The sequence below is a fragment of the Triticum dicoccoides genome, chromosome 6B (genome assembly GCF_002162155.2).
Source record: "Triticum dicoccoides isolate Atlit2015 ecotype Zavitan chromosome 6B, WEW_v2.0, whole genome shotgun sequence".
Lineage (NCBI taxonomy): Eukaryota > Viridiplantae > Streptophyta > Magnoliopsida > Poales > Poaceae > Triticum > Triticum dicoccoides.
In genome coordinates, this window is record NC_041391.1 from 333,404,165 (window position 1) to 333,416,508 (window position 12,344).

At 46.6% G+C, this 12,344-nt stretch overlaps 1 protein-coding gene across 1 annotated transcript in view; it reads left to right on the forward strand.

Annotated features, from left to right (window-relative positions):
* LOC119321135 (proline-rich receptor-like protein kinase PERK2) overlaps positions 1-8,153 on the forward strand; it is a 23,466-nt gene extending 15,313 nt beyond the window's left edge. Inside the window, exons 2-4 of the mRNA XM_037594954.1 lie at positions 4,497-4,859; positions 6,301-6,372; positions 7,987-8,153. Coding sequence (XP_037450851.1) covers positions 4,497-4,859; positions 6,301-6,372; positions 7,987-8,060 — 509 coding nt within the window. The 3' untranslated portion in view covers positions 8,061-8,153. The remainder of the gene's footprint in view (positions 1-4,496; positions 4,860-6,300; positions 6,373-7,986) is intronic.
* Positions 8,154-12,344: the final 4,191 nt, after the last annotated feature.

Consider the following 12,344-nt stretch of genomic DNA (forward strand, 5'->3'; position numbering starts at 1 on the left):
TTAAAAAAAAAATTAATAAAAATAAAGAAATGATTTAATAAAATTATTAATTAATTAACTAATTAATCAAGTAATTAATTAAGTTAATTAATCCTGGTTAATTAACCTAATAACTAATTAACCTAATTAACTACTGTTAATTAAACTTAATTAGGTTAATTAGTTAACAGTGTATGACGAACAGGACCCACCTGTCAGGGTTGACTCAGTCAACCCCTGTTGACTGCTGACGTCAGCATGACATCATGCTGACGTCATAAATACATTTTTTCGAATTAATTAAATAAATAATTAAATTCCAAAATTGTTAAAATCTTTTAAAAATCATATCTTTTAATCCGTAACTCGGATTAAAATATTTTCAACATGAAAGTTGCTCAGAACGACGAGACGAACCCGGAAACGCAGCCCGTTCGTCTGCCACGCGTCCCTAGCATAGTGAACCTGCAACATTTCACCACCGGTTCATCTGCCCGGAAATGCGAAACACCGGGAATACTTTCCCGGATGTTTCCCCCCTTAACCGGTACCACCTCATACCACGTTAGGGCACACCTAGCACCGCTCATTGTCACGTCACGCATCGTCGTGTTTATGTTTGCATTGTATTCATTGTTTCTTCCCCCTCTTCTCTCCGGTAGACTACGAGACCGACGCTGCTGCTGACCAGTTCGACTACGGAGTTGACGACCCCTCTCTCTTGCCAGAGCAACCAGGCAAGCCCCCCCCTTGATCACCAGATATCGCCTATTCTCCTCTATACTGCTTGCATTAGAGTAGTGTAGCATGTTACTGCTTTCGTTAATCCTATTCTGATGCATAGCCTGACATTGTCGCTACATCTGTTGATACCTTACCTGCAATCCTAACTGCTTAGTATAGGATGCTAGTTTATCATCATTGGCCCTACATTCTTGTCAGTCTGCCTTGCTATACTATCGGGTCGTGATCACTTGGGAGGTGATCACGGGTATATACTATACATACATACATACTATACAGATGGTGACTAAAGTCGGGTCAGCTCATTGAGTACCCGCAAGTGATTCTGACGAGGGGGCTGAAAGGACAGGTGGCTCCATCCCGGTAGAGGTGGGCCTGGGTTCCCGACGGCCCTCGACTGTTACTTTGTGGCGGAGCGACAGGGCAGGTTGAGACCACCTAGGAGACAGGTGGGCCTGGCCCTGTTCGGCGTTCGCGGATACTTAACACGCTTAACGAGATCTTGGTATTTGATCTGAGTCGGCTACGAGCCTATACGCACTAACCATCTACGCGGGAGTAGTTATGGGTATCCCGACGTCGTGGTATCAGCCGAAGCACTTCAGACGTCAGCGACGGAGCGGCGCGCGCCGGATTGGACTGGAACGCCTACTAGGCTAGGTCTGCTTCCGGCCGCCCTCGCAACGTGCAGGTGTGCTCAGGGCGATGGGCCCAGACCCCTGCGCGCTTAGGTTTAGACCGGCGTGCTGGCCTCTCTGTTTTGCCTAGGTGGGGCTGCGACGTGTTGATCTTCCGAGGCCGGGCATGACCCAGGAAAGTGTGTCCGGCCAAATGGGATCGAGCGTGTTGGGCTATGTGGTGCACCCCTGCAGGGAAGTTAATCTATTCGAATAGCCGTGATCTTCGGTAACAGGACGACTTGGAGTTGTACCTTGACCTTATGACAACTAGAACCGGATACTTAATAAAACACACTCTTCCAAGTTCCACAGACAACCCGGTGATCGCTTTTCCGCAGGGCGACGAGGAGAGGATCGCCGGGTAGGATTATGCTATGCGATGCTGCTTGGAGATGCTACTTGAAGATGCTACTTGGAGGACTTCAATCTACTCTCTTCTACATGCTGCAAGACGGAGGCTGCCAGAAGCGTAGTCTTCGATAGGACTAGCTATCCCCCTCTTATTCTGGCTTTCTGCAGTTCAGTCCACCGATATGGCCTCCTTACACATATACCCATGCATATGTAGTGTAGTTCCTTGCTTGCGAGTACTTTGGATGAGTACTCACGGTTGCTTTCTCCCCCTTTTTCCCCTTTCCTTTCTTTCTGGTTGTCGCAACCAGATGCTGGAGCCCTGGAGCCAGACGCCACCATCGACGACGACCCCCTACTACACCGGAGGTGCCTACTACTACGTGCAGCTCGCTGACGACGACCTGGAGTAGTTAGGAGGATCCCAGGCAGGAGGCCTGCGCCTCTTTCGATCTGTATCCCAGTTTGTGCTAGCCTTCTTAAGGCATACTTGTTTAACTTATGTCTGTACTCAGATATTGTTGCTTCCGCTGACTCGTCTATGATCGAGCACTTGTATTCGAGCCCTCGAGGCCCCTGGCTTGTATTATGATGCTTGTATGACTTATTTTATTTGTAGAGTTGTGTTGTGATATCTTCCCGTGAGTCCCTGATCTTGATCGTACACATTTGCGTGCATGATTAGTGTACGATTGAATCGGGGGCGTCACAATCATTGTCGTGCTAAATTTTAAGTGTGCTACCTAGACCTTCCCGGAGCACAATTTTTGATAATGAGCTAACTTACGTCGATCTTCCTCGTCATATCATTTCACCTTGAACAACAAGCTTGATTTCGAGGTTGTGTCGTACCCGTGGTTCCAGTAACCTTTCGCTTCATCATTCCTTTGACTTGACGTCGTCGCCGATCGATTACATCTTCATGAAACCTCTCGACAAATATGTCGTGATCATCATCAATATTCTGAGCTCTTTCAGGTTATCAATCGAATTCATGATGAGAAATATCATCCTTGCCCCCTCGATAAATTGTTACTGAGCCCGTGGGCCCTAACCTCATCATTTTTCTTGCTAAAATTATACGACTTAATTTATAAGTTGTTTTCGATGGATCCTTTGTGAATCCAAAGCCTGGACTTTACCTGATGACCATGTCGATGCTATCCCGAAGCATGACTGTGGTACTCCGATCATCAACAAGAGCATTCAAAGCACTTTGCTAAATGTTTCTTGATCTATTATCCAAACACCGTTGTATGGGTAATATCATGATTCTTCCCTTGCCCCATTATCTAAATGATTTTTAACTTGCTGTCCTATCATGTATTTCCTACTCCGCTTTTTCCCTGGGAAGGAAATACTCCCAATTTTTGTGTGTAAACACATTTCCCTTCCATTGATTAATTTGAATAATCAATTAATCTTTTTTCCTTTCCATTGGTTGGTTTAACCTTTCTTATGATCTGGATGATATAAGCAGAATTAATTCCCTGCTTATGAAAACACCTCGAGGTACAATTCGGTCAGTACGACCCTGTTACTAATGTTGTTGACATTCCAGCAACCACCGATGGACAAGAACTTTGCCTATTGGTCCGCCTCGTTCAATGAGCAGGAAAATGGTTCTCTTCGCCCCTCGCCCTTGGTACTGATGTTGTCGCCCACATAATTGACCAACTATCCTCTTACCTGCCTTGCCATCATGACCATGCAAAAATGTTAGCGCCTTCCTGCTTTTAACCCACATGGTGGGACCATAACCCATAGTTCCACGGGATCAGAACCTGACTCTCCTGTATATCTTTGATTCCGAAATATTCTTGCATTTGGCTTCTTATCATATCACGAGCCACCATCCGAGAGATGATCTATTCCCGATGCTCTGAACCCCCTTCTCACACTCTGTTCAGGTATCGATTGCTTGTCCATTCGCTTGAAACTTCCTATTGTACCTTCATATTTTGCTCTCGATGTTTTCTTAAGTTTCAGCTCGAGAGATACTTCTGCCACATTTCCTGAATTGTTCACCAGATAATTAACTCTATAAGGGTCAGTTCTCCCGAAGTTCCTCTTTACTTCTGCACTTAAATCTCGGGACGAGATTTCTTGTAGTGGAGGAGATTTGTAACACCCCTAGTGTCATGCTATAGTAATCCCTTGTTAATGGTGCAATGTCATCACATTACTGTTGCTAATCTTCACTTGATCAAATTCACAATTCAAATTCAAATCCAATCTGAAGTCAAAAATTCATATTTGTCAGACATGAAAACTAAAATGTTCATCATGTGGCAAATAATCATTTGTTAATATTGGTGGTAAACCAACATTTTTGCAAGGTGTTTAAATGGCCTAAACCAATTAAAGGAGTGGCTAAAACAATAGATTAAATGGCTTTTTAATTTATAAAAATTAAAAACTATTTCAAAAGCCTCACAATCTTTTTGTGGGAGTGCCAACTATTGCAATGTAATTATGTGGCGAAGTCCCACATTTTACAAAATCCTTTTGGCAGCTCAAATATTACCATGCTTTTTTCTGTAAAAAGAAAAGAGCAAAAGTAAAAGAAAAGGAAGAGGTGAGAGAGAGAGCGCGCCCCCCTTGCCTCCCCTGGGCCTCGGCCCACCCAAGCCGGCCCAACACTTGCCTCCCCCGGTCGCCATCTCCCTCTTCTGTACTACCGACCGGGGGCACGGTTGAGCGTGCGCAGCCACACCAGCTCGCCGGCGTCGAGGGGATAAGGCCGCCACGGACGCCTCGAGTTCCCCCCTCACCTACCGCCACTCCCACTTCTCCCACTCGCCTGCCCTCCTCCCAGATCCATCCCCCGCTCACTTCCTCTCCCCCTCGTTCCCCATCGACGACCGAGCGTGGACGCCGCCACATCTCCGTCGACCCCGCGGCCACCGAGCCCCTCCGATCCCGCCGATCTGTCCGGGAGCCCTAGCGCCATCGACACCTTCGTCCGGTGCCGTTGGATCAAGTCGGGGAGCAGCACAGCAACGCCAGCGACCCGATCCCCTTCTTCGGCCATCGTGACGCCGTCGCCGCGATTCCTCGCCATCTGCGCTCCTAAGCTGTCAACGAGCCACCGTGCGCTCCTCGGTGAGCCCCGTGCCTTTCACCTCCGCCTCCCCTTCGGTCTGCTATCCCTAGCCGCCGCGCCACCCTTGCCGTAGTTCGTTGCCGCCGTCGTGCTTGTTGCCGTTGTTGTAGTGCTTCCCCGGCTCAGGCGAGCACATCACGGTGCTTCTGGCATCGCGTGGGAGCTGCCTAGCCTTTCGATGCTTCGCGTGCGTACTCCTAGCACCGCCCCCCTCGAGTTCTTGCTCCGGCTGCCCCTCACCGTCGTCGTTGCCGTCGCCTTAAGCCGTCCCCGCCTGATCCAGTAGCGCTAGTGGACGCGCGACGTCTTGCTCGCCCCCGACCACACTCGTTGCTGCCCCACGGCCTTCTGCGCATGCGCCGCCATGCCCGGCGCTGGCCGCCGCTCGCCCTTGCCGCGTCTAGGGCGTGCCCCCGCAGCCGCCCGCGGTCCCTGCTCCGCCTACTACCGTTGCTGTTGTGCTGCTTCAGCTTGCCGCTGCAGCTCCTGCTGTTGGTGTTGTGGCGCTGCAGCTGCTCTGCTTACCGTTGCGGCTCTCTGCTCCGCTGCCTTGGTCGTCTGAGCTCTCCTCCTGCTGCTTCTTGCTACTGCTGATGCTGCATAGCCGCCGCCACCACCGCTGTTACTTAGCTGCTGCCACTGCTGTTTGCTGGTCGCTCTCGCTCGTAGCTGCAAAGTTGTTTGCTGAAGAAATAACTGACGAAACTGAATTGACGTATAAGGTACTGAAGAAACCCATCAGACTACCAGAGAGCTTGCCCCGTCCAAGCTTGGTCTTGTGTGTTGTGTGCATGAGTGTGTGTTCTCTGTGTGTGTGGCCGGCCAAATGCTAGTTTAGGGACTAGTCTAGTTAGTTAGTCTAATTAGTAATACTCTACTAGTTAATTAGTCCAATAGTAGATGACATGTGGACCCATTGTTAGTTTAAAGAAAAACACTTTTTTAGAAAAGTAAGTCAATGACATGGCCCCCCCACTGTTCATATGTTGACTAGTCAACTATTGACTTTGACCCTGACCCCACCTGTCATGCACTGTGACTAGAGTAGCACTAGGTGACAAATCTGATTCCTGTTTTATTCTCGAATTAATAATAAATCCAGAAAATGTTTAAATCTTTTAAATTTGTAGAAAGTAAACCGTAACTCGGATGAAAGTGTTTTCTACATGAAAGTTGCTCAGAACGACGAGCTGAATCCGAATACGTGGTCCGTTTACCTGTCAGATGCCTTTAGCTATCTGAACATGGAACATTCCCCCTCCGGTCATCTGTCTCACACAGGTCCAGAACCAGGAAAACATTCCCGGTTGAATTCCCCCTTCACCTATATCATGTAGCCATACGTTAGGTCACACCCGGCACAGCATATTGCCTTGTTATTCTTTGTGATGTTATGTTTGCTTTATATTTACTGTTTCTTCCCCCTCTTCTCTCCGGTAGACCCCGAGACCGATGCTGATGCCCCTGTGATCGACTACGTCGACGACGACCCCTCCTTGCCAGAGCAACCAGGCAAGCCCCCCCTTTGATCATCCCGATATCACCCATTCCATTCTCTCATGCTTGCATTAGATTTTCTTACTGACATTGATTGCTCCTATTTGATGCATAGCCTGCTTTTGCAACCTGCTCATTGTACCTTACCTGCTTATCCTAAACTACTTAGTATAGGTTGGTTAGTGATCCATCAGTGACCCCCACCTTGTCCTTGTTGCCCCTGCTTCATCATCGAAGACCCGATCAACGGAATCGAAGACCAGGCCCCGGCACTGCACATCACTTTCCCCTTAGTTGCTCGACACTACTGGGTTACTATCGAGTGCCGAGGGTGAGACCTCTACAGCACTTCCGATGTTAAGCTTGTAGTGTAGCTATTCGGCCGTGGTCATCGAGGGTGATTCTGCCTTAACCACTTCCGGTATGACTCTGTCGTGCAACCCCTCAAGTGTGAACCTCAGGGATGATTCCTCTTACGTTCACCTTGATGATTACATCGAGTGGAATTCACCGAGGGTGATTCCTCGGGTTTTCCCCTTGATGTTTAGACACACAGTTACTATGATTACTATGACTTTACACTAAACCATGTTACTAAAGACGGGTTGGCCCTGAGGGGTACCCGCGCGAGCATAATTGCGAGTGATGTGGAGTCGGGTTGACCTGGAAGGTGCCCGAGAGATAATTACGAGGCGTGGCCGGGCATTCTTAGCCCTTGCCGCAAGTCCTCGAGATGGGGCAATGGGGTCACATCTTTCGTGAGTCTCTGCTTGTTACCGCGCGTTCCTAATCCACTACGATTTGGATATTTGATCCGAGGGGCCTCTGGCCTGATAGCACTAACCATCACGTGGGCATAGTATGGGCGTTCTGCGTCGTATACATTAGCCGAAGCTTAATAGACGTCAGCGACTGAGCGGCGCGCGCCGGGTTGGACTGGTAAGCACCTGCCTTTTTGAGGGAGGTAGCTAGGTCTGCTCACCGGACGCGTACGCAACGTGCAGGAGTTCCCGGGGAGATGGCCCATGACCCCTGGGGGCATAGGTTTAGTCCGGCGTGCTGGCCTCTCTATTAAGCCTAGGTCGGATTGCGGCGTATTGTTTGGCCGAGGCCGGGCATGACCCAGGAAAGTGTGTCCGACCGGAGTTAATCAAGCATGGTGGGTAAGTTGGTGCACCCTGCAGGGAAGAAAACATCTATCGATAGCCTGTCCTACGGTAACGGACACTTGGAGTTGTATCACGATTGAGACAACTAGAACTGGATACTTGTGATGAGAATTGGATTGTGATGAGAAATGGATAGTATGGCTCTGGGATTGCTTTCTCGCAGGGAGTCAAGAAAGGATCTTTGGCCGAGGTTGATAACACTACTACTACTTTACTTTATGCTACCCTACTCCCTCCTGTTGCTGCAAGATGGTGGTTTCTGGAAGATGCTAGTCTTCGATAGGACTAGGCCTTCTCTCTATTCTGGCATTTCTATAGCCCAGTCCACATATACAGCCTTCCTTTGATAATGTTGCATATGTAGTGTAGATCCTTGCTGGCGAGTACTTTGTATGAGTACTCACGGTTGCTTTTCTCCCCCTTTACCCCCTTTCTTCTTCTTTCCGGTTGATGCAACCAGATGTCAGAGCCCAGGAGCCAGATGCCACCGCCGGTGCCTACTACTGCGTGGAGACCGTTGACAACCAGGAGTAGTTAGGAGGCTCCCAGGCAGGAGGCCTTGCCTTTTCGATCGTAGATGCTTTTGTGCTAGCCTTCTTAAGGCAAACTTGTCTAACTTATGTCTGTACTCAGATAGTGTTCCTTTCGCTGACTCTTGTGTATTCGAGCTTATGTATTCGAGCCCTCGAGGCCCCTGGCTTGTAATATAAAGCTTGTATTGTTTTAATTTGTGTCTAGAGTTGTGTTGTGATATCTTCCCGTGAGTCCTTGATCTTGATCTTACACATTTGCGTGTATGATTAGTGTATGATTGAATCGAGGGCGTCACACAAGGCATCAACAATATGTTTAGTAAAAGCTTTATTTTGACTATAAGCATGAGGAGAATTAACAATGGATTGCAACAAGGAAATACAACGTTTTAAAGAGCAATTATCATAATCAAATTCCTTGAAATCCAAAATTGTAAGTTCAATATTATTAGAAGTAGAGGATTCTCCAATCTCGCTTTTACCAATTTTAGCATCCAGATCTAAAGACTCCGAATTTTTGGGATGCCTTCTAGGCAAAGTTGATTCATCTTCACTCCCATAATCATCAAAATTCATATTGCAAAACATAGATCTAATCGAAGACGCATCAATAACTTTAAGATCCTCATCATTATTTTCATAGAGACTAAAAGAACACGCTTTTATGAAGCTTTCTTTTTTAGCACGCAATCTAGCGGTTCTTTCCTTGCACTCGTCAATAGAAATTCTCATTACTTTGAGAGACTCATTGATATTATGCTTAGGATAAGAAGATCCAAGTTTAAGAAAATTAACATCAAGCGAAAGTCTATCAACGTTCCTAGCCAAATCATCAACTTTGAGCAATTTTTCTTCAAGCAAGGCATTAAAATTCTTTTGAGAAATCATAAATTCTTTCACACTATTCTCAAAATCAGAGGGCATATTATTAAAATTGCCATAAGAATTATTGTAGGAATTTCCATAATTATTAGAGGGATTACTAGGGAACGGTCTAGCATTAAAATTTCCTCTATAAGCATTGTTTCCAAAACTATTCCTACCAACAAAATTCACATCCATAGATTCATTATTATTCTCAATCAAGGAATACAAAGGCATATCATTGGGATCAAGAGGAGTATTTTTAGTAGCAAACATCTTCATAAGTTCATCCATCTTTCCACTCAAAACATTAATTTCTTCTATAGCATGCACTTTTTGCTAGAAGATCTTTCGGTGTGCCATTGAGAATAATTAGCCATAATATTATCAAGCAATTTTGTAGCATCTCCTAACGTGATTTCCATAAACGTGCCTCCCGCGGCCGAATCTAAGAGATTTCTAGAAGCAAAGTTCAAACCGGCATAAAATTTTTGTATGATCATCCATAAATTCAAACCATGAGTAGGGCAATTGCGAAGCATCAATTTCATTCTTTCCCAAGATTGGGCAACATGCTCATGATCAAGTTGTTTAAAATTCATAATATCGTTCCTAAGAGTGATGATCTTAGCGGGAGGAAAATAATTAGAGATAAAAGCATCTTTGCACTTGTTTCAAGAATCAATACTATTTTTAGGCAAAGACAAAAATCAAACTTTAGCACGATTTCTAAGTGAAAACGGAAATAACTTCAATTTAACAATATCATTATCCATATCTTTCTTCTTTTGCATATCACACAAATCAACAAAATTGTTTAGATGAGTAGCGGCATCTTCACTAGGAAGGCCGGCAAATTGATCTTTCATAACAAGATTCAACAAAGCGGTATTGATTTCACAAGACTCAACATCATTAAGAGGAGCAATCGGAGTACTAAGGAAATCATTATTATTGGTATTCAAGAAGTCACATAACTTGGTTTTATCTTGTGCCATGGCAACAAGTAATCCAACACACAAGCAAACAGAAAAATGGCAAGCGAAAAGAGAGGAGGAGATTGGGAAAGAGAGGGCAAATAAAACGGCAAGGGTGAAGTGGGGGAAAGTACGCATATTGGACGGGCCATTCTTTCATTGTTATTTCCTTCTTGTTGTCTACATGATACATCTATTGGATGGAGGACCGGCATTGGAGATGGACCCTATGGACCTTCAAGTTGAGGAGTGCTCGGACTTAGTGGATTCACCAACGGACCACCATTTCTACCACAACATTGAGCCATGGTACAACAACTCCCATAACAAGTTTGCACTTTATACATGGATTGACTTGCATTATGATTGCCTTGGTGCATCTTGTATTTCTATGTCATCCATGATATATGAGCTTGTGCATTTCCTTAGCAAATTTGTTGTGATCTTTCTTGATGGCATATTCATACATAATGATCACATTGCCTACCATCAATTGCATGATAACATGATCATATCGAGCATCCATTGCCATATTCCTGCTATTGATAAACCGTCTCACTATGACATCATTTTGCACCGTGGTTGCCTTGATCATATTCACAACACATTTGTGTGCACAATGAATGATTTTGATCCCATGAATGCTTTGCATATCATTCTATATCATCTTGATAAGCTTCATGTGCTTTGTCACGAACAATCTTGTTGCACGGACTCATTCTTACATGATGGACACTTTGTGTGCGCTAACCATTGTATTTCTGAGTGTCGCTTGTGTTTGTTCATTTTGCATGTACCACATACCGGAGACACCTTGGAGTACTTTGATTGCGTCATGCCTTCAACTCTGTCCAACTACAAGTCCGTCCATGACAACTGTTTCCATGGTGATGAGGATCACGATCCGAGGTCGGATCTTTCCCAAGGGAGGGGATATGATGCGGAGCATCCCACGTTCATCCCCATGTACACTCCGACTACTCTCCAAGCCCCAAGAGGACATATGACAAGACCTCGACCATACGCCATAGGGCCCAAGGTGAACTCACTCCTCTTCGAACCGTCACTTTCCACATGTGAGACATGGCTACTACCTCATGCATGGACCTTGCATACACTCAGGTACAACCGAGATGACCATCGAGGATCCAAGGACCAAGGCCAAGCATGGAAGAGGAGAAGGAAGAAGAAGTAGGGACAAGCTTCTGGAAAGCCCGGACCTTCCGGCCTGCCTGGAACTTCCGGCCCCCGGACCTTCCGGCCTGCCCGGAACCTCCGGCTCCCGGAGTCCAGACCATCCCCGAGCACGCCAACTCTCTGGTTAGCCCGGAACCCGGCCGGAACCTGCCCGGAACTTCCAGAGCCCGGAACTTCCGGCCTGCCTGTGCGCAGAGAATGGGCCAAGGGCCCATGTATCCCCCTCCCACTCACCCCTTCGTGGGCTAGCACTATATATACTCCCCCACCTCCTCCTAGTTAGAGTTAGCATTGGTTTAGCTCATATTTGTGTGAGAGCCTTGCTCATCCACTTGGTTACTTCTCCTCGGAGCTCACAATCTCTTCGGAGAAGATCCCCCAAGCGGATTCAAGACCCCTTTCTAGGGAAGATCATCAAGACCTCTGTACGGAGAAGAACGGTTCCTTTGTATCGTTACCTTTGTTGATTGTGGATCATATGTTACTCGATGTGTTTGGTGATCTAGCACTCGTGTGATTGATTCCTTGTTGGTTTCATGATTCTCTCTCGTTTTCCCCGTGTTTTCCCCTTTGTACTTCCGCGTGTTCTTCGTGATTCCCCGTAGGATCCACTCCAAACGTGAAAGATCTTCCACCTAGGGTTCCACCCTACATCATCTTGGTATCATGAGCCACGTTGATCACATTTTTGGAGCCCCTACCCTTTGTTTTCTAGCTTGATTTTGTTGTTTTCGTCCTAAATCCGAAAATCCCCACCAAAAATAGCCCCCAAATTTTTTTGTGATTTGTTGGTTTTGATGATGTTTTGTTGATTTTGATCCATGGATTTGCTTGGTTTCAAGTGGATCTAGCATTCCCCTTCTTTTCCCCCATTTCCATCCACGAAATCTCCCCAATTTTGAACTTGGAATTCGAGTTTTTCCGCCCCCTTTCTCAGATCTGGAATTTAGGGTTCGTCCCGGACGAAATTCCACGACCCCCGGAACTTCCGGCCTCCCCCGAAACTTCCGTCCCCCGGAACTTTCGTCCTTACCCGGAACTTCCGGGCTAAACAGAGAGTTTACCCAAAGTTCCCGGCACTTTTTCCGCGACCCCCGGAACTTCCGGCCACCCCCGGAACTTCCGGAGCCCGGAACTTCCGGCCCTAGGCCCGGAACTTCCGGCCTAACCAGAGACATTGCACAGAATTTCAGCATCAGCCTCTTTCACCTTTTTCATCATAACTTTTCGCTCCAAACTCCGATTTG